Here is a 26766-nt window from a genome sequence, read left to right as displayed (position 1 = left end):
CATCCTAAAGCCTCAGGGCATAACTCAAACGTGCTATTAAAAAGAAAAAAAGGCTTTCATAAACAAGGCAAGTCTGAAAACTGGGGCAGGGAGGCCCCTCCAGCCCTGGGGGCTTCAGGAGGGTCTGGGCGGCCTGCCAGCTCCTGGCTGTCCCCAGACTTGGGGGGGAGGGTGGGGAGGCTGTGCTGTTACTGTCTCCTGCCCTCCCGGTTTCCAGCCCAGAGTTTCTTTGGGCCCGGGCCTCCTGGGCTCCCCACCCTGTCCTCTCTTAACCCTTTCCTTGAGGGAGGGAGGGAGGGAGGGGGCACAGGTCCCCGTTCCCTGGGGAGGCCTGGGGGGCGGCGGGGTGGGAGGGAGGAATGGAGAGCAAGGCTGGGTCCCTGAAACCAAGCCCCCTCACGCTCATCCGAATGCCCCTCCTTCCCCTTCCTTTTCCTTCCACTGGGGAAAGGGGAACGTGGAAGGAAATTAACTTTGACCCCTAGATTCTGGCTTTGGGCCCAAAACTTGGGTGGAAGGCAGAGGTTTCCAGCACCCCTCGCCTGCCCCTCAATTCTCCCTCCCCCCTTAAAGCTGCCCAGCAGTCGGAGGAGCTCATCCTGGAGGGGCTGGCGGAGTGGTGAAGGGGGAAGGCTGGGGGCGGAGGGAAGGGCGGCGGGAGCCCGACCAGTCCCACCCCCAGCTGCAACCCCTGGCAGGAAGAGACTGTCGCTGGAGCTGCCGCCGAAAGGGACAGAGCTCGGGAGGGCGGGCGCTCGATCGGTGGCGGGTGGGTCAGCGGTCCGGTGGACCCCCTGCTAGAGCCCGCCGCAGGAGCAGGGGGCGTGGTCTGCGCTTCTCCGACACGGGGGTCTGGGGAGCCTCCCACACCGGGACCCCGGTGACACTTTGGGCTCCCTCCTTCCAGGAGCGGGCGGGGCAGCCATGCTCCTGGCTGGGGGCGACCCTCCCGCGCAGGAATGGGTCATGGTGCAGATCAAATCGAAGCCCCGGGTCCAGCGGCAGCGGCTGCAAGTGCAGCGCATCTTCAGGGTCAAGCTGAACGCCTTCCAGAGCCGCCCGGACAGCCCTTACTTCTGGCTGCAGCTCGAGGGGCCCAGGGAGAACATGGGCAAAGCCAAGGTAAACAGCTCCTTCCCGCTCCCACCCGTCCCTTCCTGCCAGACCCCTCTCCCACTCCGCTGCCACCCGGAGAGACAAAGGTCCCTAGAGGCCCCGGGGATCTGGATTGGACAGAATGACCGGCAGGTACTGGACCATCCTCCCCTCTTTCCAGATCAGCAGCCTTGGTTCCTTTTCTATGGTTTCTTCTTTCTTTTCAGCCCCACCCCTCTCTCGCGTGCCACTTCTGTCCCTCAAGTGCCTTGAGAGAGGCTGCCCAGCGTGCGTACCCCCTTGAGCCTTCCCTGGCCAGGGCCCCAGCGTCCACGACTCCTCTCTTCTATTTGGGGAAAAACTTAAGGTCCTGCAGTTCTGTGGCCTCTGCAACACACCTCTTTGTTCTTCACCAAGAGGATCTTTCTCTCTTTAAGTCTGCTTAAATCCTGGGCTGTGTCATGGAGTCTCTCAGAGTGCTGGGACTGGAGGGGCCTTAGAGATGCTAGTAGAGCAATGCTGGCACTTTGCCGATGAGTTATCCCGGACTGGAGAGGGTCCGGGGGCCTGAGTGCTCAGGGTCAGGTAGGTGGGGGTGGCGGGGGCTGGGACATGAACCCGGAGCTGGGCTCCCTGCTCCACGGTCTTGATGCCCTAGGCAGCCTGTTGCAGAGGCTTGGGGGTGGGGGTGCGGCTGCTCTGGAAGGCACCAGCCCGTAGGGATGGGTTGAAATCTGGAAGGAAGGCCGTGGGCTTTCAGAGGGAAGGACCTGCCGTGTGGCGCTGGGCACTGGGTAGGCCAGGACGTAGTGCTCCTCTCTGTATTCTCCCTGGCTCCTCTCACAAGCTTCTCCTCCACTTGGGCCTCTCCAGCTCCCTTTGACTCCCAATCATGGCCAAGGTCTCCTTCTTCCCTAGGATTCCTTTATCTTATCTTTTCCTGGGAGGAATGCTACAGCCTCCCTCTTCCCCAGACCACCCCAGCTGGGTCTATACCAACCTCCCAATTGGTCAAGGCCATGGCTGGGGGAGGTCCAGAAAGCACTGGCCAGAGGGCAGGCAGGCAGACTGGAAAGTTCCTCCCTCAGCCCCTCAGCTGAGCTGCTGCATCAGCAGTTTTTCCAATTCTGACAAGAGGTGCTGGGGGAGGGGCGGGGTGCTTGCCCCTCGAACAGATGTGCAGGAGCCCGAGAGATGAAGACTTTTCAGAAGCTGGGATGGGGTGGGTTAATAAGAGGAGTCTTTGGGTTGTTTTGGGTTCTTAATCTTCATGGCACTTCCTGAGGTGCCCAGCTCTCCTGCTCCTGCTTCAGTCCTGGAGCCGCTTCACCAGGCCTGTCGGCTCTCACTGCCGCTGCCTCCTCACTGCCTCCTGGGGATCCGGCCCTGGCCTCCCAGGCCCTGCTAATGCAACCAGTGGCTCCTCCAGCTCCTCCCACCCTGTCTTCCACTGGGGAGAGGCACTGTTTAAGATGGAAATAGCGCATGAGGGGGTTCAGAGTAGGGCAGGGAAGGTAGGGAGTACGAGGCTTGTCCCAGGAGTTAGGAGATCTGGGCTGAATGCGCTGCCACCGAGGTGCGCCAGGACAGGGGTGTGGTGGAGAGAGTTGGAGTTGGGGTGCGCTCCCTTCTAACTGGGGGACCTGGGTCAAATCAGTTACCTTCTCCTGAGCCTGTTTTCTCATCTATAAAATAATACAATAACACCCACATTATGGCGGGGTTGTGAGAATCAGCGGGAACAATGCATGCTTACCTACATTTGCAAAATGCACAGAGCTTTAGAGTACAGATGCTGGTTATTGTTGTTAGCTAGCTGTGTGACTTCGAGCAAGTCCTTTCCCTCTCTTAATCTCAGTCTCCTTGTTTGTAAAGGGAGAAGCTTGGATTCAGTGCTTTCTAAGGTCAGTGTAAGGATGTCTTGTGTGGCAGTCCTGTGGCTGACCCCAATTCCAGCTGTAGGGACACGGAGTCATGCATTTTGACAATGGCCAACTGGCAGAGGGGCCTCAGTGAGGCTGAAGGTTGCAGGGTGTGGGAGGGCTGAGGATGAGGATGGCCTGATGGCGAGGGGAAACAGGGTCAAGAAGGATTTGGACCTATCTGGAGAAGGGCCAGGTTGCGGTTCTACGTCATATATGGCTGGTTTTCCAGGAAAAATCTCTGATAAACTCTAGAGTGTCTTTACATTGTTTTGTTATGATGGGATTTAAAAAATAAAGACGTTGTTAGAATCACATTCCCAGGCTGCAAAGACAAACTCTGGGAGGTCGGGCCGCTGAGGTGAAATCAGCAAGTGGAAAGGAAGGTTTTAGTAATAATCTGAGTTACCCAGGGACAAGCCTTTTGTCCTCCTGGGCAGTGCTGTGAAGACGAGAGGAGAGGGGACGTGTTCACTTCTCCCCTTTTTGGAGACTCTTTTCGGAGATGGGAGAGGGCATTGATAGGGAGCCAGAGACTGGGTTTAGGGAGCTGGGAGACGGGGTGTGGTTTGACTTGGCTGTCAGATGGAAGTTCATCTATCCCGGTTTCACACTAACCGTGAGTACAGTACCATGGACATTGGTAGCAGCCGGGGGTATGCTGGAGCTGGCTTCCCGATAAAATTTCAGGAAGTCTGCAAACCAGTGGCCTCCCATTCGTAGTTTGAAATCAGCATGGTGGGCGTCTTTACACCAGAGAAATTGGCAAATGTACCCTGGACCTGTGGCTCAGTTGGTTGGAGTGTTGTCCCTTAAACCTAAAGGTTGCAGGTTCGATTCTGGTCAGGGCACATGCCTGGTTTGCAGGTTCAGCCTCTGGTTGGGGCATGTGCGAGGGTAGATTTTTCTTTCCCTCTCTTCCTCTCTCTTTAGAATCTATGGGCATGTCCTTGGGTGAAAATTTTAAAAAAGTGTTTCCCAAATAGTAAAAAAATAAATAAATTAGCAAATGCTACAAATCAGGGCTATCCCCTAGTTGTGTTGTGGGCATGTTACCCTCTCCCTCTCTTTTTGTTTTTATTGCGCTTCAGCCAACGAACGGGGAAATTTATTGAGGCCCCAGGGTCACAGGGTTCAGGCAGAAGGCCTCCCTGCAGCAAGGCCCTGGTGTGGAGCCTTAGTTAATCTTCTTCGTGGGCGCAGGTTGTTCTTGTGACCTGTGGTCAGTGTGGGAGTGCAGGTGGGTGGAACATTTGTGGCAGGTCATCTTGTCGCAGCTGTACTTCTGGGCGAGCTGGCCAGAGAGGGCTCCGTGATGCCACCCTGCAGAAGAAGCACCCAGTGCGGGGTGGACTCTTGCTGAATGTTGCCATCTGAGAGAGTGTGGTCACTCTCCAGCTGTTTGCCTGCGAAGATCGGAAGCTGCTGGTCAGCTGGGATGCCCTCCTTGTATTGGATTTCAGCTTTGATGGTCACAGTGGTGTCACTGGGCTCAGCTTCGAGGGTGATGGTCCTGCCAGTCAGGGTCTCACAGAGATCTGCATCTCAGTGTTTGCTGCGGGATGGGGCACTCTGTCACTTCGTTGAGAAGAAGGAGCTTCCTTTCTTATTTATTTGATTGTTTATTTATTTATTTAGAGGGGAAAGGAGGGAGAACCAGAGGGAGAGAAACTTTGATGCAAGAAAGAAACATCGATCAGTTGCCTTTTTTACAAGCCTGACCTGGACCAAACCCAAAATCCAGGCGTGGGCCCTGACAGGGAATTGAACCCGTGACCTCTCGCTTGGTGCGCCCATGTCCAACCAAGCCAGCCACACTGATCAGAGCCCTTCTCCTTCTTTTTAAACTTCATTTTTCTTTTATCCAAGTCATTAATAACTTAAAAGTCCAATAATTTTGGGAAAGCCCACAATAAAACACCCCGAATCCCTGCCTTGTCCTTCCCGACGCAGTGCCCTTCCTCGTAGACATTTGCACATCTCCACATTCCTAAGAAAAATTGTAGGTGCCTTTAGCTTTTGATTAATCCATTTTAGATATTTTTTTACTTCCTATTATTGTAGGTGAGGATTCAACTTCCTTACATTGCCACCCCCACTATATACCCAATATAGTTCATTTTCAATTTTCTGTTAAATCTATATTTAGTATTTGCATCATTATGCCTATGCAAGTATTGCTAACCTGTAAGCATTGAAGTGTACTATGATTGTGTTTTCCTTCTTATTTTATTTCACTGAGGTTTAGAACCCCTTGCTTTTTAACATGCTTGTTTTTCTTTGTAGTTGTTGCTATTTTTACAATGTTCAGTGGCCTCGCACTACAGTTTTCTACAAGGTCAGTCTATCAGTTCAAGGTGTTCTTTCAGTTCCACCTTTTTTCTTGGAAACACCCTTTCTTCTGTCAGTCTGGCCTGCATTGTTGTCGTGCTGAGATTTCTGTCTGCGGTCATTTTTACATCTCTTTGCCTTTTTTTGTTGTTGTTAAATGTCTTGTTTCCTGAGCTGAGTGTCTTTCACTTTCTTGGGTTGCTGGCCACACCCATCAGAGCTCCACCGGGTTAGAAAGAGGCGCAGCGGTCAAGGGCACGCTGATGCCTGCCCTCCGCGCGCTTGTCTCTGTGTCGTTCCCTCCAGTCTGCACTGGCTGTCCCCCATGCCTGCTGACATTTGTCATCCTAGAACAGTGCCTGGCACCCAGTACAGGCTCAGTAACGACGTGTTGAAATATATACACAAATTCTGAAAGTCCTCTTTATTATCATCTTGAAGACCGCCTTTGCTTTTTTTCCGTATGTTGGTCTCCTTCCTTGTTTTTTTGTTCTCCTTCCTTTGCTGGAAACACTTCCAGTAGCTTCCTGAGAAAGGCTTCATAGGAGGTAAATGTTGGGATTGTGTATCTGAAGCTCACTTGATTGATGCTTTGGCACCGAATGATTGTAAGTGGAAAATTATTTGCCTTCAGAAGTGTGAAGGCATTATTCCACAGACTTTTTGTTCTTTAATTGTCGGAGGTTATGTCGGGTCCCTGGTCCTTGGTATGTGAAGTTTTTTTTTCTCTCTGAAAGTTTGTAGTTTGCCCCCCTGTTCTGAGGTTTCCCAGTGAGATTCCCTTGTGTGGGTCTGTCTTGGCCCCTCCTGTGTTCAGTAGGCCCGTCCCTCTGCCCATTCATCCTCTTCAGATCTGGGGCATTTTCTGGAAATTCTTCGTGGATGATTTTCTCCCCTGTGGCTTCCGTGTTCTCTCTTCCTGGAACTCCTTTTCAGACATTGGACTTTCTGGACTGACTGGTTCACTTTTCATATTTTTACTCCTATTTCCAACTCTGACTTTTTTTGCTTTGCTTTCTGGAGAGATTGCCTTAACTTTATCTCACAACCCTTTTCTTGGGCCTTTCATTTCTGCCATCATATTTTTAATGTGTAAAAGTCATTTACATCCTCTCTGAATTCTCTTTTTTAAAAAAACCTTTCTATTTTTGTTCAGTGTGTACAATATTCTCTATTATCTCTCTGAGGAAAGCAGTGATAGTAAACTTTTTGAAGGTTTCTTCTCCCTGTCTACTTTCTATTTTTTAAAAAATATATTTTATTGCCCTGGCTGGTGTAGCTCAGTGGATTGAGCGCGGGCCTGCGAACCACACGATCTCGGTTTGATTCCCAGTCAGGGCACATGCCTGGGTTGCAGGCCAGTTCCCAGCAGGGGACACACCAGAGGCAACCGTACATTGATGTTTCTCTCCCTCTCTCCTTCCCTTCCCCTCTGAGATAAATAAAAAAAATATATATATATTTTATTGATTATACCATTACAGTTGTTCTATTCCCCCCCTTCATTCCCCTCCACCCTGCACACTCCTCCCCCACTACTCCCCCCCTTTAGTTTATGACCACGTGTCTCAAGTTCTTTAGATTCTATATTTCCCCCTACTATTCTTGCCCTTCCCCCTATCTATTTTCTACCTACTGTCTATGCTATTTTCTGTGCCTTCTCCCCTCTTCTCCTCCTCCCACTCCCCTGTTGCTAACCCTCCATGTGATCTCCATTTCTATGTTTCTGCTCCTGATCTAGCTGTCCTCTTAGTTTGCTTTTGTTTTAGGTGTGGTTGTTAATAACTGTGAGTTTGCTGTCCTTTCACTGTTCCTATTTTTCATCTTCTTTTTCTTAGATAAGTCCCTTTAACATTTCATATAATAAGGGCTTGGTGAGGATGAACTCCTTGAATTTGATCTTATCTGAGAAGCACTTTATCTGTCCTTCCATTCTAAATGAAAGTTTTGCTGGATAAAGCAATCTTGGCTGTAGGTCTTTGGATTTCATGACTTGGAATACTTCTTTCCAGCCCCTTCTTGCCTGCAAGGTCTCTTTTGAGAAATCCGCTGACAGTCTGATGGGCACTCCTTTGTAGGTGACTGTCCCCTTATCTCTTGATGCTTCTAGGATTCTCTCCTTCATTTTCATCTTGGCGAATGTAATTATGATGTGCCTTGGTGTGTTCCTTCTTGGGTCCAACTTCTTTGGGACTCTCTGAGCTTCCTGGATTTCCTGGAAGTCTATTTCCTTTGCCAGATTGGGGAAGTTCTCCTTTATTATTTGTTCAAATAAGTTTTCTACTTGTGGCTGTTTCTTTTCCCCTTCTGGTACCCCTATAATTTGGATGTTGGAATGTTTAAAGATGCCCTGGAAGTTCCTAAGCCTCTCCCCAGTTTTTTTAATTCTTGTTTCTTCATTCTTTTCTGGTTGGATGTTTCTTTCTTCCTTCTGGTCCACACTCTTGATTTGAGTCCCAGTTTCCTTTTCATCACTATTGGTTTCCTGTACATTTCCCTTCATTTCAATTAATTTAGCCTTCATATGTTCCTCTACTTTGTGACTATAATCAACCAGTTCTGTGAGCATCCTGATCACCAGTGTTTTGAATTGTGCATCTGAGAGGTTGGCTATTTTTTGGTCATTTAGAGTTATTGGCTCTGGGGCTTTGAGTTCCTCTTGAGCCATATTTTGGACTGTTCATGCCTGTTATGTATGAGGAGTGGAGCCCTAGGTGTTCACCAGGGTGGGGCAACTCAGTCACTGGGTTGTGACGCTGTATGTGGGGGTGAGGTCAAAGGGGAGCAATGGCAGTCCCCTCTGCCGCCTCCCGCTGCTGGGGCTGCACCGTCCGTCCCACTGTGCGCGAATGTGGGACCGCGGTCAGCCCGTCGCCTTGTGTACTCACTGGGTTTGTCCGCTGGGGCCTGCTCGGTCAGTCTCACTGCTCACTGCTCTGTTGGCTTATCTGCGCGCGAATGTGTGACCACTGCAGTGAGCCTGCCCCGCTCCCTCACTGGGTCCGAGCTGCTACCCTGGCCGCCTGCGCACCTGGGTCAGGGCATCTTTCCTGCCTGACCCAACTCCACTGCTGGCTCCGCCCCTCTTACCGGTTTCTGTTGAATGATTCATTGTTGTTGGACTTCCGTATAGTTCAGTTTTCTGTTCTTTGTCTTCGTCTTTGTTTACTAAACCTTTGTTGTATTCAAACTTGGTTGTGGGAGAAGGCACAGTGTTTCCACCTACATCTCCATCTTGGCGGAAGTCTACTTTCTCTTTTTTCAAGTTGCTCCCTGTCCTGTGTGTTTTTTTGTGTATCTATCTCACATTAGAAGTTTTCCTCGTACCTCTGGTCATCTTCACATGATTAAGAGTGGAAAGAACAAAGAATCACTTAGGAGCTGAGGCTGACTGAGGCTGACTGATTTTGAGCTTGACTGTGCAGAGATATGGGGGCACTGTCTGTAAGGGAACCCATTTGGTGGTCTTTGCTCTTGGGCTGGCTGGATTTCTAGAATGAATTTTTCTCTTTCCTGTCCTGGAGGGTCAGGGTCTGGCTGCTGAGTCTCTAAATGGGAAGAATGATTTTCTCTGCACTCAGCTTTCATTGTAGACATCGTTATTTGGCCCTCCTCCTTTCCTCCATGTTTTCTCCTATGGTACCTACCCCCTCAAGCATGCTGATAAACCTCTAGTCCTAGGACCTGTTTTCAGCCCTCTAGAGAACGAATTTCCAGTGGGTAGGGAGGTACTTGCCCAGCCTATATATGTGTGTATGTTTAGCAGGGGTTCCTGATTCTAACTGCTTTTCCTCAGTCCGCCTTTTCTTATGTTCCCCCTCACTCCCAATTCCAGAGTCTCTTGGTGCTGCCATTTTCTGAGGCTTGTGTATTCTGCAGTGTAGTTTTGGGTGGTTCTGAAAAGTAGTCAATGAATGGCAACTGGCTTATGAGAAAGAAGAATCCTAAGTCAGGTGTTAAATTTGATCAAGTTAAATTTGATCAATTTGATAAAGCACTTTGATCAAGTATAGAGCAGTGCTGAACCATTGATTTAATGCATAAGTTGACAAAGGATCTGCAGGACATTGGGCAATATATTTTTATGAACACACCACTCTTTTTCTGTGCTTATTTTGTTCCTGTTATGTCTCTACTTTTTCTCTTCTTGGAGGAAAAAGGTGTGGGTGGACTTTGTGCTCCAGGTATTTTCTGGATGTAAATGCCTGTTGTTTACTTTTCTTTCCTTCCTTCCTTCCTTCCTTTTTCTTTCCTTGAAAGAATAGACAGCATCATGGTTAAGACCCCAGACTTTGGAGTCAGACTGGCTTGGAGTCCCAGCCTGCTACCTCTGTGACCTAGCACATGTGCCCATCCTTGCCCATCTGAAATGGGGTTGCCAGTGATTCCCTTACAGGGCCGGGAGAGGAATCAATGAGATTATATGTGGCACATAGTAAGTGGTCAATAAATATTCAGATTTATTATTTTGAAAAGTATTTCAGTTCCTATATGTCTTTTAGTTTAAAAATATTGAAGAGTTAATGGTACAATAAATATTTTAATCTCTTTGCACAAAAGAAAGAAACCAGCCACCATCTTCTTCCTCAGCATGCCTTCGTGTTTGAATATTGTTTTCATGTGGTTGGATGTGGAGTGCATGGGGTGGAGGAGTCTGTTAAGTTGTGTGAGAGTGATCCCACCCGGTCAGACTCCCCGTTGGGTCCAGCTGAGGTTCTGGGTGGGAGGGTTTGGCTTGGGGTGTCTGTTTTGAGCTTTTTTTGGACTTGTTAGAAAGGGGTTAGACCCGGACCTAAGTACCTGGGTGCATTTCGGGCCCTTTGTTGGCAGGCTATGACCTGGGCCTCTTTGGTAGATGGCAGAGGTGAGCATAGCTGGAGCAGGGAAGGACGGGCTGGGCACTGAGCAGAGGGCCTGGGGTGGTCTTCAGGATGACTGCTGGAGATCCAAAATGGAGCATTTGTTTTCTAATGGAACGATCTGGAGAGAGCAGGGGAACCTGACTGCTATCCACACGGAGATATGTTGCTACAGGAGGGCGAATGCAGTCAGCCGGGTGGGGGGGGGGGGCGGGGGTGCGGGGTCTGATGGAGAGGGAGTGCTCATGGTCCCTTGGAGCTCCTGGATTCATGCCGGCAGGACTCAGCCATGCAGTGAAGGGAGCCAACCTCTCCCATCCCAGGGACTGCTAAAGACTGAGTGTATGAGCCCTATAAGCAGGGGGACTTCATCTGCCCGGAAAGCCAGAGGCCTCTCTTCTGGTACATACTTATTGTGTATATCTGTGAGGTTATCTCCTGGATGCTGGCCCAGAGACTTATCTCCTCCTCTCCTTCTCTGTCCCCTCTGGGCAACGGAGTTACCATGGTTACGGGTACAGATTGTGCTAGAGACTCTCTGAAGGTGGATTAAGCCAGAATCCCACAGGATTACCCTGTTGTCCTGTGTAGTCGGCCTGAGGAAGTGGAAAGAGCCCTGGTTTCAGGGTCAGACAGATTTGGGTTGTGGTCCTGGCCCAGTCACCCTCGAGCTTGAACAAGCTGCGGAACCCTCTGAGCCTGCAAAATGGGACTAGGCCATGCCAGGCGCTAGGCCCAGCACTTCCTTTGTATTAACTCGCAGAAGTTCCACAATAGCCCAGTGAGGCAGAACTATTACCCCCATTCTACACAGGGAGGATAAATAGCTGGCTCCAGGTCATCTAAGTTCCCAGCATGTGGGGGGTGCAACCCCACCCCCCGGCTGTTTCACAATTCTGGAATGTCACAGTAGGACTGGACCTCAGGAGCACCTTGTGTAACCTGTCATACAAGTGAAGAGGCTGAGGCCCTGAAAAGATGATAAGTTTCCCACAGTTACCCTGACTTACCGAGGTCGAATTGGAAGTAGAACTAGGTCCCTTGACTCCAAACCCCAGGGGCTCCCTTCTCTCCAGGGCTCCCCTATTCTGTCAATTTCCTGGGAAGAAAGGATTGGGTGAGGAAGCAGGACCAGGGAGAGAGGGGGAGGCCATGGGGGAGTCACTGGCTTCTGGCAGGCAGGGGAGGGCACCTGCTTGGTGGGGTTGGACCTTCTGGATGGGGACGTGTGAGCCAGTGGCCGCCTCCTGAAGGGATGACTGCCTTTGTATTCTCCCCACTGTGGCTGCAGGAGTATCTGAAGGGCCTGTGCAACCCAGAGCTGTGGAAGGAGGTTCGCTACCCGCCAGCCCTGCACTGCACCTTCCTTGGGGCCCAGGGCCTTTTCCTCGACTGCCTCTGCTGGAGTACCCTGGCCTACCTGGTGCCCGGCCCCCCTGGCTCCCTAATGGTGGGCGGGCTGACCGAGTCTTTCATCATGACCCAGAACTGGCTGGAGGAGCTGGTGGGGCGGCTGCGCTGGGGCCCTGCCCCTGTGTTTACCCCCCGGGGGGTCTGGGAGGCTGAGGTGACCCGGGCCTTTGGGGCTTTGATCTGGATCCGCGCTGACCAGCATGCAGGGGAACTGCTGCAGCTGCCCCCAGCGGTCCATGAGCTGCTGCTGAGCCTGGTGCAGGATGCTGCGGGCAAGGAGGACATCATCGAGTGGCTCGGCCGCATCGGCACCTCCAACGCCCGCTCCAACCCAGAGGTCCTGATCTGCCTTCCCCACCGGCAGAAGGAAGGCTTGTCCATGACGTCTGTGGGAGATGGTCCTGGGCCCTTGCTGGAGATGAGGGCCCTCCAGCATGGGAGCACAGAAAACTCAAAGAGATTAACCAGCCTGGGAGCTACCTCAGGACAGAACACACAGCAGGAAACAGCAAACCAGCTGGTGCGGTAAGTTCTGGAGAGTCAGTCTGGCATCTCTGTCCCTGCCCCTGCTTCCCCACCCCAAGGAAAGAGTTTGGGACCTAACTGGCCTCCTCACCTTTCCAACGAACTTGGGCTTCCTCCAGGGTCGGTTCCAACCACCACAGTGGTGCGGACAGTGCTCGCAAGGAAGGGACAGTGCCAGCCGCCAGCAGCCAGGATTCTGCGAACCACTCACAAGCCTTGTTGCAGCAGAGGCAGGTCCAGAGGGTGGACGACAAACTCCCCTTCCAGCCGCCAGTGTCAGCCCTGGGAGTGTGCCCATCTTGGAAGGCCTGGGCTCCGGGGCCAGCCTTTGGGCCCTTGTGGCCAGGGACTATTGCTGCAACCTTCTGGAGGATCAATGAACTGCATTCTCTCCACCTGGCCTGGCTCCTGTCCCAGGCGTGCTTCAGTTTCCCCTTCTGGCAGAGGCCTCTGGGCCCCATTCAGTTCAAGCTGCCAGGGCAGAGTCCTTTGCCCTTAAACCTGGAGTGGAAGCAGAAGGAGCTTGTTCCTTTGCCCAGTGTGGAAAGCCCAGATTGTAGACCAGAAGCGGGGCCAGGAGGAGAGGCAGCCCTACAGAACTGCTCAGGGGCAGAGACCTCCCCAAAAGTTATGAGTTTATTGGTGGTCTCAGGGAGCTCGGCTATAAAGGACAAAGCTAGCCCAGGACTTCCACAGGTAGGGCCACCTTTGACCTCTACACCCCAACTCCAAGTTGGAAGTGAGCCAGGGAATCAAGAAAGTGTACAGTGGAATTGTGAGGGGCCAGAAGAAGGGCCCGTTCCAGTGCTGCTGACAGGACAGGGGGTGCCTGCAACTCAAGGGGAACCTGTGGGACAAGGGAGGCTGACAGCTCAGTCAGTACCTGATGCTCAGACAGTGCCTGATACTCTCGAAATGCCCGCGACTGCCCCAGCGCCCACAGCTCAAACTGCACCCGCAAACCCAGTGCTGCCTCCAGCCCCCAAAGTGCCTACAGCCCAGATGATGCCGGCAGTGAACTCAGAATCTGCAGCCCCCAAAGTGCCTTTGGCTCCCACAAAGCCAGCAGTTCATGGGGGCCCCACAGCTCAAAAGGCAGCCGCGGGTCAACCGGCATCCACAGCTCAAGTGGTGCCTGCAGCTCAGAAAATGCCTGCAGCCAAAACAGTACCTACAGGTCCCAAAACATCGAAAGCTCAAAGTGGGCCTGCAGCCAAAACAGGGCCCACGGCCCCCAAAGCACCTGTGGCTCCCGAAGCCTCCAGAGCTCCGAAAATGCCTGCAGCTCAGAAGGTGCTCACAGATCCAGGGCCGGCCTTGGATGTAGTAGCCAAGCCCCTGAGAGAGGTCCAGCCTTCCCCAAGGAGCAGCACTTCCTCCCCAAAGGGCAAGGGGGAGGCCAGGAGGCAGGGCCTCCAGTCCAGCAGCACTTTGGCTCCCAGTAGTAAGCACCCCTCTCAGGTGGGCGGGCTCCTGGGGGCTTGGGAGGGGGCCCCGAGGCAGCCGCCTCGACAACCACAGGCGAATAGCACAGTGACCAGCTTTCAGAGGTACCACGAGGCCCTGAATACACCCTTCGAGCTGAACCTGTCAGGAGAGCCTGGGAACCAGGGGTTGCGGCGAGTGGTCATTGATGGCAGCAGCGTGGCCATGGTGTGAGTAGCACGGGGCAGGCTGGGCGTGCTGGGGAGCTGAGGCAGGGCATCCCTGGGTGGACGGTGTGGGCATTCCTCTTGACCTCTGTATATGAATAATGTGGGGTTCACGTGGGGAAAAGTGGGAGGGAAGTGGCCCATGCTGAGTGGTTACTGCTTACTGAGCCGTGTGCGTGGAATTGTCACAGCAACTCTGCAAGTGCAAGTTTCTGTTTTCCCTCTTTGACTAAAGCAGAAATGGGCTCAGAGAGGTGGTGGCGGCTCTTGCCCAAGGTCCCAGAGCCAGTAAGGGGTCCAGCTGGCCTGTGGGTTCAGATTGTCCACTGCTGAGGCCCAGGCTTTTGCCACTGCAGCCTGCTTCACATAGCGTGGCATCAGTCCACCCCCAGGCCAGCTTTCAAATGTGTAGCTGGGACTGTAAGGCCCAGAGCAGGCCACTGCTATGAAGTCTTTCCTGACCAACCCTTAGAGATGGCCCTTTTTGCACAGCACCTACTGTGTGTATGTTAGCACAAATATATGCAAAACCACTTAATGTACCAACACGATAGAGTTGTCTGTGCTGAGCACATTCCCGGCACATAGTAGGTGGACAGTGACTGTTTGCTTCCAGCTCTAACCTGAACTCTGTGAGTGTAGAGGTCGCCTTCTTCCTCCTCTTGCCTTGGAGACCCCCCACACATGTGCCCATGCACACACATGCGTACACACACACAGTAGGTGAGTGTACCCTGTAGTTGCTCATGGAATATTTAATGATGGAGGGAAGGGAGAAAGGCATTGTCAGTGCCTGTGGTGCTGATGCTGGTGCCCTGGCATTGCCTGCTATGCTGTCCAGGCTGTGAGGGAGGAGGAGAGGCGGGGCCGTTCCTAGGTCAGGAAGTCCCTCACTTCCCACCCGCCCACAGGCACGGCCTTCAGCACTTCTTCTCCTGCCGTGGCATTGCCATGGCAGTGCAGTATTTCTGGAACCGGGGACACCGAGAGGTCACTGTGTTTGTACCCACCTGGCAACTAAAGAAGAACCGGAGGGTGAGAGGTGAGTGGTCCCTTCCCCCAGCCCCTGCAGCAGCCCCCGGCTTTTCCTTCCCTGCCTCTCTGTCCCTGCCCTGGCCTTCTCCATGTAGCCCTTCCTCTGACGATCTCTGTCTTCTGCCTTTCACCTCCAGAGAGCCACTTTCTGACGAAGCTCCATTCCCTCAAGATGCTTTCCATCACCCCCTCCCAGCTGGAGAATGGCAAGAAGATCACCACCTATGATTACAGGTGTGCCACTCCCCAGGCCTGTGTGGGGTTCCAGAATCTGGGCTGGTGTGTCAGGTGGGGTCCTGCCTTGTCCGCTCTCCAGAGATGGAGGCAATCATGTCCAAGGGGGTCATTTCAAAGAGGAGGACACGTGGCCCTCTGTAGGCAGAGAGGGGGACACAGTGAGAGAGGGCTCCAGTGGCTCCAGAGAGGCCAAGGGGCATTCCTGACTTTGGGGCTCTGCAGCTGCATTGCCCTTAGTGAACAGGCTTCCTTCCCCCATGACCTATGAACTGAGACCCGCTGCCCTGGGTGGGGTTAGCCCAGATGACTCCTGGTGTATCAAGTGAGTCGCTCCCCCAAGCAGCTGAGTTTGAGCTGAAGTTCATGTCTCGAGAACCTGCTTCAGTCTTTCCCTTCCACGGCCCTGGCACTGGGAGGAGGTGTGTGTGTGTGGCTATGTGTGGTTGGAGCTCTGGCTGGGCTCCGAATATGGTTAGACTGGCCCCTATCTCCCGGCTAAGGCCCGGATGCCTCCCTACTTGTCAGTCCTACGCACCCAGTCCCCAGCGTGGCTGCACAACCAGTGTGCCCGTGGGGGCGCTGTGATGCAGCCTCTGTGGGGCAGGAAGGCCCTGCTGGGGTCCCTGGGCCTGGGCTGGAGTCCATGCTGGGCAGACACGGATCTTAGCTTCACCAAGGCACCTCCTAAGCCGGACAGGGAGAACTTCTGTTTCTCCCCACTTTCCCCAAAACCTGCCACCTGCTCAGTGGTCAGGCCTGGGAAGGGCTGGGAGGGCAACTCAGGCATCTCTCCCTCAAGAGCCAGGCCTCTGGGTGAGGTGTTTAAGTACCTGTAGATTCAGGCCCGGGTTCCAGGGAAGATGGCTTTTCTGTGGAAGGCCCTCTGCTGGGCGCTAGTGGAATAGCATGTTTGGCGTGGCCCTAAAGGCAAGCTTCAGGGAAGGCCTAAGGAGGTGGCCTTCGCTTTCTTGCCTGGTAAAAGGGATTTAGGAGAAGTGATCCTTGGGAAATGGGTTTGTTTCTTCAGACGTGTGTTTTTTATATGTGTACCACATGAATGTTATGTGTTGGTGAAGGATAATAATGGAACATTTGTGTGTATGCCGTGGGGCAAGCACGGAGCAAGATACTTCGATATGTTGTCATTCAGTTAGCCCTCATAGCAATACACAGGAGGCGTCTAATGCTTTACGGATGCAGAAACTAAAGCAGTAAAATGCACACCTGGATGTGAACGAGTGTGTGGTCTGTGTGGGTGTCTGTGCGTGGGCATGTGAATGCCAATGTGTGAAATAAAGGTTGGTGTTTGTATACACATTTGGGAGGCATCCATCTCAGTTCCCCTCCCAGGGGCTAGTGGTGGTCCTAAGTACCTGCACGGAAGCGCGGGATCCTGAGCCCTGGCTTCTCACTACCAAGGGCGGCCTTGGTCCAACACAAAGTGAAGCTTCAAGTTCCTTTTCCCAGAGGCCCAGGAGGGAAGGGGCTGGTCACTGGTCATCAGTACCTCCCTCTCTTCTTGCAGGTTCATGGTGAAGCTGGCAGAGGAGACAGATGGCATCATTGTGACTAACGAGCAGCTTCACGTCCTGATGAATAATTCCAAGAAACTGATGGTCAAAGATCGGTGAGGGGGTTGGGCTGTTCCTTCCCATCGATTGTCGGGCAGCCCGGCAGCAGGGTGTTGGGGCAGGGAGAGGGTCCTTGGGACAGTGTCCACCAGCACCTGCCGAGAGGAGATGCGGGTCTCTGCCCCCGTGGGGATGCCCAGGCAGCAGTGGGGTGTGGGCGGGTCAAGGGCTCCCCTGCAACTGTGCCTCCTCTCTTCCTCGGCCAGCCTGCTGCCCTTCACCTTTGCGGGAAATCTCTTCATGGTGCCCGATGACCCCCTGGGCCGTGATGGCCCCACCCTGGACGAGTTTCTGAGGAAGCCAAACAGGTAATGGGCCTCTCCTGTGTCCCAGCCCATCCTGGGACTGACCAGAATCTTCCCTTAAGTGCCAGCCAGCATTTGTCTAGTGACTTGACTTTTTCACGTCTTTACACTTCTCCCACTTATTTGTGCATCTGTAAAGCACTTCCAGTGTGGTTTTTCAGTCTTACAGGTTTGCACATGTGCTTTAATATTACGTGTACCCGTCCACGACTGGCGTTTATACTCAATTCTTACTGTTTTTTCCACAGCTTAATTCATGCGGCTCACTTTAGTGGCCACATGGTACTCCATCACGGGGGCACCCACTGGCATGGGACCTTCTTCTGTGGAGGGCTGTTGATGGTTCCCTAGTATTGTGCTTTTGGAACCGGTGCTGCAGCCTCGTTCTTGTTCCATTGTGTGCAAGGGCAACTATGTCTAGAGTCTATGCCAAGTAGGATTTTTTCCCACATGTATTATCCCCTTTGGTCCTTACAACCTGAGTTCAATATATGTGACCACTACCCTAACTGTACAGATACGCAGTCTAAGACTCAAGTCCTTTCCCGAGGTTCCTTTGCTGGTGCTAGCAGAGCTGGTTTGCCGTGACTCAGATTCCCTGGCCTTCGCCTCCTATAAGCCACCTTGCTTTCCCTCTCCCAGGTTCCTGGACCCACAAGGGACTGAGGTGGATTTTCTGGGCAGGACACTGCTTCCTGGACCAGTGTGCCCCCAGACTCATCCTCCCAGTTTGGGAAAAAAGTGATGTGGTTGAAGTTTGTCTGCTGTGTTCTCCCTAGTCAGGCCCCCCTCCCTCACCTGACCTTTCCCTGGCTCGCTCGTCTTGGTGTCACGTTGGAGGTAGCAGTCATCGAGTTCCCATCAAACCGCTGACTTAAAACTGGTTGAAAATACTACTTGGTTGTCCTGGCCAGTGCAGCTCAGTCGGTTGGAGCGTCACCCCATGACTGGAAGGTAGCCGGTTCAATTCCCGGTCAGGGCATGTACTGAGGTTGTGCGTTCAGTCCCTGGTCTAGGCACATGTGATCCCCCGTCTGGGCGTGTGTGGGAGGCATCCAATCGATGCTTCTCTTTCACAACCATGTGTCTCTCTCTCCTTTCCTTTCTCTCTAAAAAGCAATGGGACATGTCCTCAGGTGAGGCTAAACAAAGAAAATGTCACTTGGCCACTGAGGTTTTGACCGGATAGGCCTTTAGAGTACATTGGAATCTCATATTGAGGTCTGGCACTTGGCGGAGGTAGAGGGAGTAGCTGTGAGCAGGGTCCTGCCCGAGGGCCTGCTCTGTCGCAGGCTGGCACTCTGCCCATCCTGAGCACTGGGGCGGGCTCCATCCTTTGGGAGGATGTCCCTTCTTGGGACAGGCTGTCCCTTTCCCTGCTCCAACGGACCCCCCTGCTCTGCTGTTTTGGTGCAGGTTGGACACCGACATTGGCAACTTCCTGAAGGTATGGAAGGCTCTTCCTCCCAGCTCAGCCAGCGTCTCTGAGCTGAGTGACACCGCTGATCCAAGGCCCCTGGAGAGTCCTCAGAAAGTGGAAGAAGTCAAGGAGGAGAAGAAGGAGGGGCAGGATGAAGAGCTGAAAGAGAGGCAGGACGAGGAGACCAGGGAGGGGCAGGGCACGCAGAGGCCAGCAGAGGAAGAGGACCTGGACTCCTCGCTGGTGTCGGTGTTCAGGGCTGAGTGCCCTTCCCTCTCAGAGGAAATCCTCCGGTGCCTCAGCCTCCATGACCCAACTGATGGAGCCCTTGACATTGATCTCCTTCCAGCAGTGGCTTCTCCATCCCTAGGCATCCCCTGGGATGGGCAGGCTCCCTGCCAGCAGGTTCTTGCTCACTTGGCCCAGATGACCATCCCCAGCAACTTCACTGCACTCTCCTTCTTCGTGGGATTCATGGACTCCCACCGGGATGTCATCCCCGACTACGAAGCCCTTGTGGGCCCCCTGCACAGCCTCCTCAAGCAGAAGCCAGACTGGCAGTGGGACCAGGAGCACGAGAAGGCCTTCCTGGCCCTGAAGCGAGCCCTGGTGTCTGCCCTCTGCCTGACGGCCCCCAACCCCCAGCTGCCCTTCCGCGTGGAAGTGACAGTGAGCCAGGTGGCCCTGACGGCCACTGTCTATCAGGAGCACTCAGGGAGGAAGCACCCCATTGCCTATACCTCAAAACCCCTCCTCCCTGATGAGGAGAGTGAGGGCCCCCAGTCAGGGGGAGACAGCCCCTACGCCGTGGCCTGGGCCCTCAAGCATTTCTCCCGCTGCATCGGAGACACCCCGGTGGTCCTCGACCTTTCCTATGCCGCCCGCTCCACTGTGGACCCTGAGGCGTGGGAGGGCCGCAGGGTGTCGAAAGCGTGGTTGATCCGATGGTCCCTCTTGGTACAGGACAAAGGCAAGAGGGCCCTGGAACTGGCCCTGCTCCAGGGCCTGCTGGGGGAAAACCGGCTGCTGACTCCCGTGTCCTCCATGCCTCGTTTCTTCCAGGCTCTGCCTCCCTTTTCTGACCTGTCCACATTTGTCTGCATCCACATGTCAGGCTACTGCTTTTACCGTGAGGACGAGTGGTGCGCTGGCTTTGGTCTCTATGTCCTGTCTCCCACCAGCCCCCCTGTCTCCCTTTCCTTCTCTTGCTCCCCTTATACACCAACCTATGCCCACCTGGCTGCCGTGGCCTGCGGCCTGGAGCGCTTCGGCCAGTCCCACCTCCCTGTGGTTTTCCTTACACACTGCAACTGGGTCTTCAGCCTCCTCTGGGAACTCCTGCCCCTGTGGAGGGCCCGGGGCTTCCTGTCCTCCGATGGGGCCCCGCTACCTCACCCGAGCTTGCTCTCCTACATCATATCCCTCACCTCTGGCCTCTCATCCCTGCCGTTTATCTACCGAACCTCCTACCGTGGCTCCCTGTTTGCTGTGACGGTGGATACCCTGGCCAAGCAGGGTGCGCAGGGGGGTGGGCAGTTTTGGAATTTGCCTACGGATGTGCCAGCTCCCATGGTGTCTCCCCATACTATGGGCAAGAGGCCCAACTTGCTGGCATTACAGCTAAGTGACAGCACCCTGGCAGATGCCATTGCCAAGCTGCAGGCTGGGCAGAAATTGCCTAGCTCCTCACCCTTCAGTTCTGCCTTTAACTCACTCAGCCTGGACAAGGAGAGCGGCCTGCTTTTGTTCAAGGGGGATAAGAAGCCCAAGGTCTGGGTAGTCCCGAGGCAGCTCCGGAGGGATCTGATTTTCTCTGTGCACGACCTCCCCGTGGGGTCCCACCAGAGGCCAGAGGAGACCTACAAGAAGTTGCGGTTGCTGGGGTGGTGGCCTGGGATGCAGGAGCACGTTAGAGATTATTGCAGGAGCTGCTTGTTCTGCATCCCCCGAAATCTTGGCAGTGAGGTGAAGGTTATTGAGTCCTTGTGGCCCCTCAGGTCGACCGCCCCCTGGTCGAACCTGCAGATTGAGGTGGTGGGCCCCATCACTGTGAGTGAGGAGGGCCACAAGCACGTTCTGATTGTGGCTGACCCCAACACCAGGTGGGTGGAAGCGTTCCCGCTGAAGCCCTACACGCACATGGCCGTGGCCCAAGTGCTGCTGCAGCATGTGTTTGCAAGGTGGGGTGTTCCTGTGAGGCTGGAGGCTGCCCAGGGCCCCCAGTTTGCCCGGCATGTTCTGGTGAGCTGCGGGCTGGCCCTGGGAGCCCAGGTTGCCTCGCTGAATAGAGACCTCCAGTTCCCCTGCCTGACGAGCTCAGAGGCCTACTGGGAGTTCAAGAGGGCTCTCAAGGAGTTTATCTTCTTGCACGGCAAGAAGTGGGCAGCTTCCCTGCCCTTGCTGCACCTGGCCTTCAGGGCCTCCTCCCTCCAGACCACTCCATTCCGGATCCTGACTGGGGGCCCGGAGAAGCTGATGGAACCCCTGTGGTGGGAGATGAGTTCTGCAAATATCGAAGGGCTCAAGATGGATGTCTTCCTGCTGCGGCTGGTGGGGGAGCTGCTGGAGCTTCACTGGAGGGTGGCCGACGCGGCCAGCGACAAGGCAGAGAACAGGCGTTTCAAGCGGGAGAGCCAGGAGAAGGAGTGGAATGTGGGCGACCAGGTCCTCTTGCTGTCCCTCCCCAGGAATGGCAGCAGTGCCAAGTGGGTGGGTCCCTTCTATATCGGGGACCGGCTGAGCCTATCTCTCTACAGGGTCTGGGGCTTCCCAACCCCGGAGAAGCTTGGGTGCATCTACCCTAGCAGTCTGATGAAGTCCTTTGCCAAGAGTGGCACCCCCCTGTCCTTCAAGGTCTTGGAGCAGTGAGTTGAAGCAGTGAGGGGAGGCCACACCCCCAGGGTCCTGGGCTGCTGCTGCTAGGCCTCCCCCTCCCCACGGCAGTACTCCTTTCATAGCTGCCCTGGGGGCCTCCATTGTGCCTTTTGTGAAGTTACTTCATAAAGCTTTGCTGAATTGCCTTGAACTGGGGACTAGTGTCCCTGTGGGAGAATCTGCTGTCAGATACGGGCCTCTGGCAGTTTTACCTGGGGGAGTGCAGAGTCCCCTGACTGAGGTAGGCCAGGCTCAACGTCTTTCCCGAGCATCCCCTTCACCCTGTCACACGTGTGTGCACTCACAGACACGTACTTGCACACCCAGAGTCTCACTTCTGGCTGCTGAGTCAAGAAACAGTGTGGTTCCGGACCTCAGGGCTGGAACCGCACTCCCCTCTCAAACAGAAACCTCAAATGTAGACTCCTCTCCCCAAGTCTTTATGTGGGGACCCTCTGCCCTTGAAGTTGACACAAGTCCATGCAGGCTATGGAGAGGCAGCCTGTTCCCGGTCTCATGGTCAGTTTTCTCAGGCCAGGCGAGGCCTACCCAGCTGTCAAGGAAGGGCTGGCAGTCTGGGACCCCTAGACTCAGAGCTGGGGTGAGATGGCGGCCAGCCATGGATGAGCTTGTCAGCAGGAAAAGGCAAGGGGGAGACCGAGTCAGCCTACCTCAATGAACTCCAGCCAATGGAGACAACCCTGACCCCTGCTGTGATGGTATCGACCGCACAGGAATCAAGGATCTCGATGCCAAGTGTGGCGTCTCTACCTGAAGAGCTGCTTCAACTAGGCCAAGGGGCCCAGGCCTCTCTTTGAAGGGGGGAGGGTGTCTGAGATGAGCAGCGAGGCAGACAGCGAGGTGCTGATGTGGCTCTACCTCCCAGCCCCACTCCAAAGCCCACAGCCCTCCCGCCTCCACTGTACCTTACGTCCCCACCCCCACATAGTGCGTGACTGCTGTGGTTGGATCACTCCCCCGCCCCATTCCCCGGACCTGCTTTCTACGTAGAGCAAAATCTGGGCTCTGCCAGAGAACTCTGCAAGGATCACGCTTGCAACAAGAGTGAGTTCTCATGAGTGTGTTTGCTTACACTCTGATTTGCTGCTGCTGCTGCTGACAAAATAAACTCCAGTGAAGGCCAGCACTGTATCCTTCTGGCTAGGCCTCTCCTATATCTCCAAAGCTGAGCCAGTCTCCTGGCCTAGCTTAGTCTGTCAACACGCTTGGCATTGCATGAGCCAGAGTAGAACCTGCCATAGAGTCGAACGTGATGTTTTACAGCCAAAGAAATGCCCAGAGAGGAGAAGTGACTTGCCTAAAGTCACACAGCTAGTTTGCAGTTGAGCTGGGACTGGGATTAAGTTTCCTGACCCTCAGTTCACCATAGACAGGGTTCTGGTGACAGGTGCAAGTGAGAGAATCCCTCAAAATCCCGCACTCATATTCCCTCCAGCCCCTCATCTCCCATATCTTATAGACAAGCTACTAGATGTTGCCCTGAGACCATTTCCAGCTGCTCTGTCCAGGAAAGAATGATTGGGAGACATGAGAAACTGAAAGGCGAGCTTTAGCAGAGACCTCTTCTTCCCCTCCCCACTTTTCCTCCCGCTCTCTTTGTGGTATGGCCAACCTCATTCTCCCTCCCCAGTGCTATACCCATTCCCCGTGCTAACCACATTTATGATCTTATACCTTTTTATTTTCCATTTGATTTATCAATAAAAAGGTCAATATGGAGCCAATGTCCAGTTCCTTTTTAACTTTGGTTCAATTATGGGAGTGAGGAGGGTGGGGGGTGGCCGTGGGGCATGGCTGCTGTGTGTTTCCCAGGCTGACTGACAGGTCTGAAGACCTGGGTGGCACCTTTTTAAGCTCATCAGACCCCAGGTCTTATATTATAGATGAGACCAGCACTCAGGTAAGTGAGCTGAACGCCGCCCCCGCCCCCCCCCCCCCACTGGCTCATGGCAGGGCCAGCAGGAAAGCTTCCAAGCTAGTGCCCCTTCCAGTTTGTGTCTTTTTTAAAGATTTATTTTAACTGTTGTTCACGTGCAGTTTTCTGTCTTTTACTCCCATCCCAGCCCACCCCCCAGTGCTTCCACCTCCCTCCCATTCCCACTCCCCTTAGTTGTTGTCCATGTGTCCTTTGTACTAGTTCCTGTAAATCCTTCCCCTTTTCCCTTGAAATTCCCTCCCCTCTCCCCTTTGGTCACTGTCAGCCTGTGATACCTCAGACAAGGGTTTAATCTCTAAATGATACAAATAACTTACATGACTCTACTCTAAGAAAACAAGCAACCCAATTAAAAAGTGGATGAAGGACTTGAACAGACACTTCTCCAAGGAGGACATACAGAGGATCCAGAGACACATGAAAAGAAGCTCAATATCGCTAGTTATCAGAGAGATGCGAATTAAAACCACAATGAGCCCTGGCTAGTGTAGCTCAGTGGATTGAGCGCGGGCCTGCGAACCAGACGATCGCGGTTTGATTCCCAGTCAGGGCACATGCCTGGGTTGCAGGCCGGTTCCCTGAAGGCCAACTTCCAGCAGGGGACGCAGGAAAGGCAACCATACATTGATGTTTCTCTCCCTCTCTCCTTCCCCTCTAAAGATAAATAAATAAATAAATAAATAAAAAAAAAAATAAAATTAAAAAACCCCACAATGAGATACCACCTTACACCAGTCAGAATGGCCATCATAAACAAAGCAACAAACAACAAGTGTTGGAGAGGTTGTGGAGAAAAGGGGACCCTAGTTCTCTGTTGGTGGGACTGCAGACTGGTACAATCACTATGGAAAACAGTATGGAATTTTCTAAGAAAACTAAAATTGGACCTGCCTTTTGACCCAGCAATTCCACTGCTGGGATTATATCCTAAGAACCCTGAAACACCAATCCAAAAGAACCTATGCACCCCAATGTTCATAGCAGCACAGTTTACAATAGCCAAGTGCTGAAAGCAACCTAGGCGCCCATCAGTAAATGAATGGATCCAAAAACTATGGTGCATTTACACAATGGAATTCTATGCAGCAGAAAGAAAGAAGGAGCTCCTATTCTTTGCAACAGCAGGGATGGAACTGGAAAGCATTATGCTGAGTGAAATAAGCCAGGTGGTGGAAGACAAATACCATATGATCTCATCTTTAACAGGAACCTAAACAACAAAACAAACAAGCAAGCAAAATATAACCAGTTTGTGTCTTGAAGATGGGTAGGGTGGGAAGATGAATGAAGACTGGAGTCGGGCCATGGCGTCGATGCCGAACCAACTTAGTTGCATTGGAAACGGGCTAGATCTAGGCCTGAACACTGATTCTATTATCTGCTACTTATGTGGCCTCTTTCCTGAGGTCTTGGTTTCCCAATCTATCAAAGGCATGGTAACAATTCCTAAATTACGGATGGTGCAAGGACTATATGAAATAATCTGTGCGGAGAGGTTTCTGTGGTGCTGGGTATGTAGTAAGCTTTTGGATTACGTGTTTGTGTTCCCCCAAATGCCTATGTTGAAACCCTCACCCTGAGGGGGATGGCATTAGGAAGTGGGGAGGCTTGGGAAGTAATTAGGTTTAGATGAGGTCATGCGGGTGGAGCTCCCACGATGGGATTAGTGTCCTTATTAGAAGAGAAAACAAAACAAACAGAACAAAACCAGAGCTTGCTCTCAGTGTCAACCTTGTGAAGACCCAGCGAGGAGACGGGGGTCGGCGAGTGAGGGAGTGAGCGCTCCGTAGCAACTTGACTCCCTGGCACCTTGTCTGGAATGTTCAGCTTGCGGAACCGGGAGAAGTATATTTTCTGTTGTTTAAGCCACCCAGTCTATGGTGTTTTGGTTAGAGCGGCTCAAACTGACTACGAGGATCACACAGTAGCTAACATTTCTCTCCTTCCTGCCTCTAGAACTCCTGCTGTTACCGCCCCTCAGTCTCAGAGACCTTCTTAAACCTGGCCACACTTCCCGATTTCAGGCCTCTGCTTCTTGCTGCCTTTCTTAACCTGCCTGAACTGAACAGCAGTGTACTCGTGAGCTGACAACCCCCAGTTCGTGTGTACGCCGCCGTTCAGTATTTACAGAGCACCTGTCTGCGTGCCAGGCCCTGCTCTGTGTGCCAGGCCCTGATTGGGTGTGGGTGGACGGTAGGTTATGTGAGTTAACACAGGTCTCTGCCCCTTTGGAGCCCACAGTCAGGTGAGGGAGCCAGTCCAACAAGCAGAGAAAGTTCAGAGCGGTGTGGGAAAGAGCGTGGCACAGGGGCCCGTGGCACAGGGGCCTGCGGTCTCAGCTCACCCACCACTCAGACAGGTCTGGTCTTCCCCGACTCCCAAGCATAATGCACAGGTTACTGGTACAGGTCATTGAGTGAAAGGTTCAGAACACCTAGGTGGAAGACTGGTCAGAAAGGTAGCTCAGCAAAATCTCTTCATTTTCACTCAACATAACTTTAAGCAGTATTAGATTTCGCCCACATTGGCCTCTTGAGCCCTCTGATGGTGAGACGTCTCTTCTTCACCAGTGGACAATTTACAAGGTCTGAGCCGGCACTGGAGATTCTTCCTGTTTTCGAAGGAGTGAATAAAAAAGGTTTGTCCACAGCTGAGCACCTTGGGTGCCAAAGACTACCAGTCACTACTTCTCTCGTTTATACTCATCACCACCTTCCCTTCTCCTTGGGGGCACTGGCCGGTGGCTTTACCCAAATCTCTAACTGAGAAATTACAAAGTCATCAGCATGCAGACAGTCCACGACATAAGCAAACTATAAAGAGCATCCCACACTGCATCCTACTCCCACGTTATAACACACATAAACTATTTGGTGAGATCAGGATCCCCCCCCCCCGCCCCCACCTTGTGTGCCTTGCTGCGCCATGGTTTCTTAGCGACCGTTTGCTAAGTCCTGTGTTCGTGGGTAAAGGTGAACATGCCTGAAAGGAAGAAACATTGGAACAGATAAACGGCCACAGTGAAACAAAGTAAAAATCCTGCCTGCTTTTTAATATTGTCCAAGAACCCTTGGGACATGTACGAGCTTTAACTTGTTTACTAGTTCATACAATAACAGCAACTTGTGTATACTGAGCACTTTCTCTGTGCTAGGCACACACCTGTTTTCCAACCCTGTCAGGTAGATACAATTATTCTCTCTGTCTAGAGATGAAGAAAATTAGGCACAGTGAACTGAATTGCTCAAGGTCCTGTGCAGCTGCTAAGTGAGGGGCTCCCGTGCTCACCGTCTTCACCACTGTGCCCACTGTCTCTCCTGCCAGTACCTTAACTGTGTTCCTGGAGTTCCTTTCCCTCCACAGTCTATGGCCTTCCCATCTTTTATTAATATGTTATATAGTCTCAGCTAAGATCTCTCCATTTCAGTTTGGCCCAGATTAATGAGCTGTATAGACTAAAACAGGTCCTGATTGACTTCAGTTGGGTCCAACAATGACTCCTTTGTCCCT

The 26766-nt window shown here is 53.0% G+C and overlaps 1 protein-coding gene across 2 annotated transcripts; it reads left to right on the top strand.

Annotated features, from left to right (window-relative positions):
- The first annotated feature begins 638 nt into the window (after positions 1 to 638).
- Positions 639 to 23039, top strand: NYNRIN (NYN domain and retroviral integrase containing). Of its 2 annotated transcripts, XM_037037524.1 has the most exons (9): positions 639 to 1122; positions 11499 to 11540; positions 11820 to 12145; positions 12265 to 13800; positions 14709 to 14839; positions 14970 to 15066; positions 16595 to 16696; positions 16907 to 17008; positions 18422 to 23039. In XM_037037524.1, exons 1-9 carry the CDS (start codon positions 925 to 927, stop codon positions 21291 to 21293), a joined length of 5406 nt encoding a protein of 1801 aa, XP_036893419.1. In that variant the 5' UTR covers positions 639 to 924; the 3' UTR covers positions 21294 to 23039. The 2 variants fall into 2 exon arrangements, with proteins under 2 accessions (XP_036893419.1, XP_036893418.1); XM_037037523.1 differs by having other exon boundaries at positions 11499 to 12145.
- Positions 23040 to 26766: the final 3727 nt, after the last annotated feature.

The sequence above is a fragment of the Sturnira hondurensis genome, unplaced genomic scaffold (assembly GCF_014824575.4).
Source record: "Sturnira hondurensis isolate 20B ecotype Veracruz unplaced genomic scaffold, ASM1482457v3 Scaffold0023357, whole genome shotgun sequence".
Taxonomy (NCBI): domain Eukaryota; kingdom Metazoa; phylum Chordata; class Mammalia; order Chiroptera; family Phyllostomidae; genus Sturnira; species Sturnira hondurensis.
This window is presented reverse-complemented; position numbering and strand designations above follow the sequence as displayed.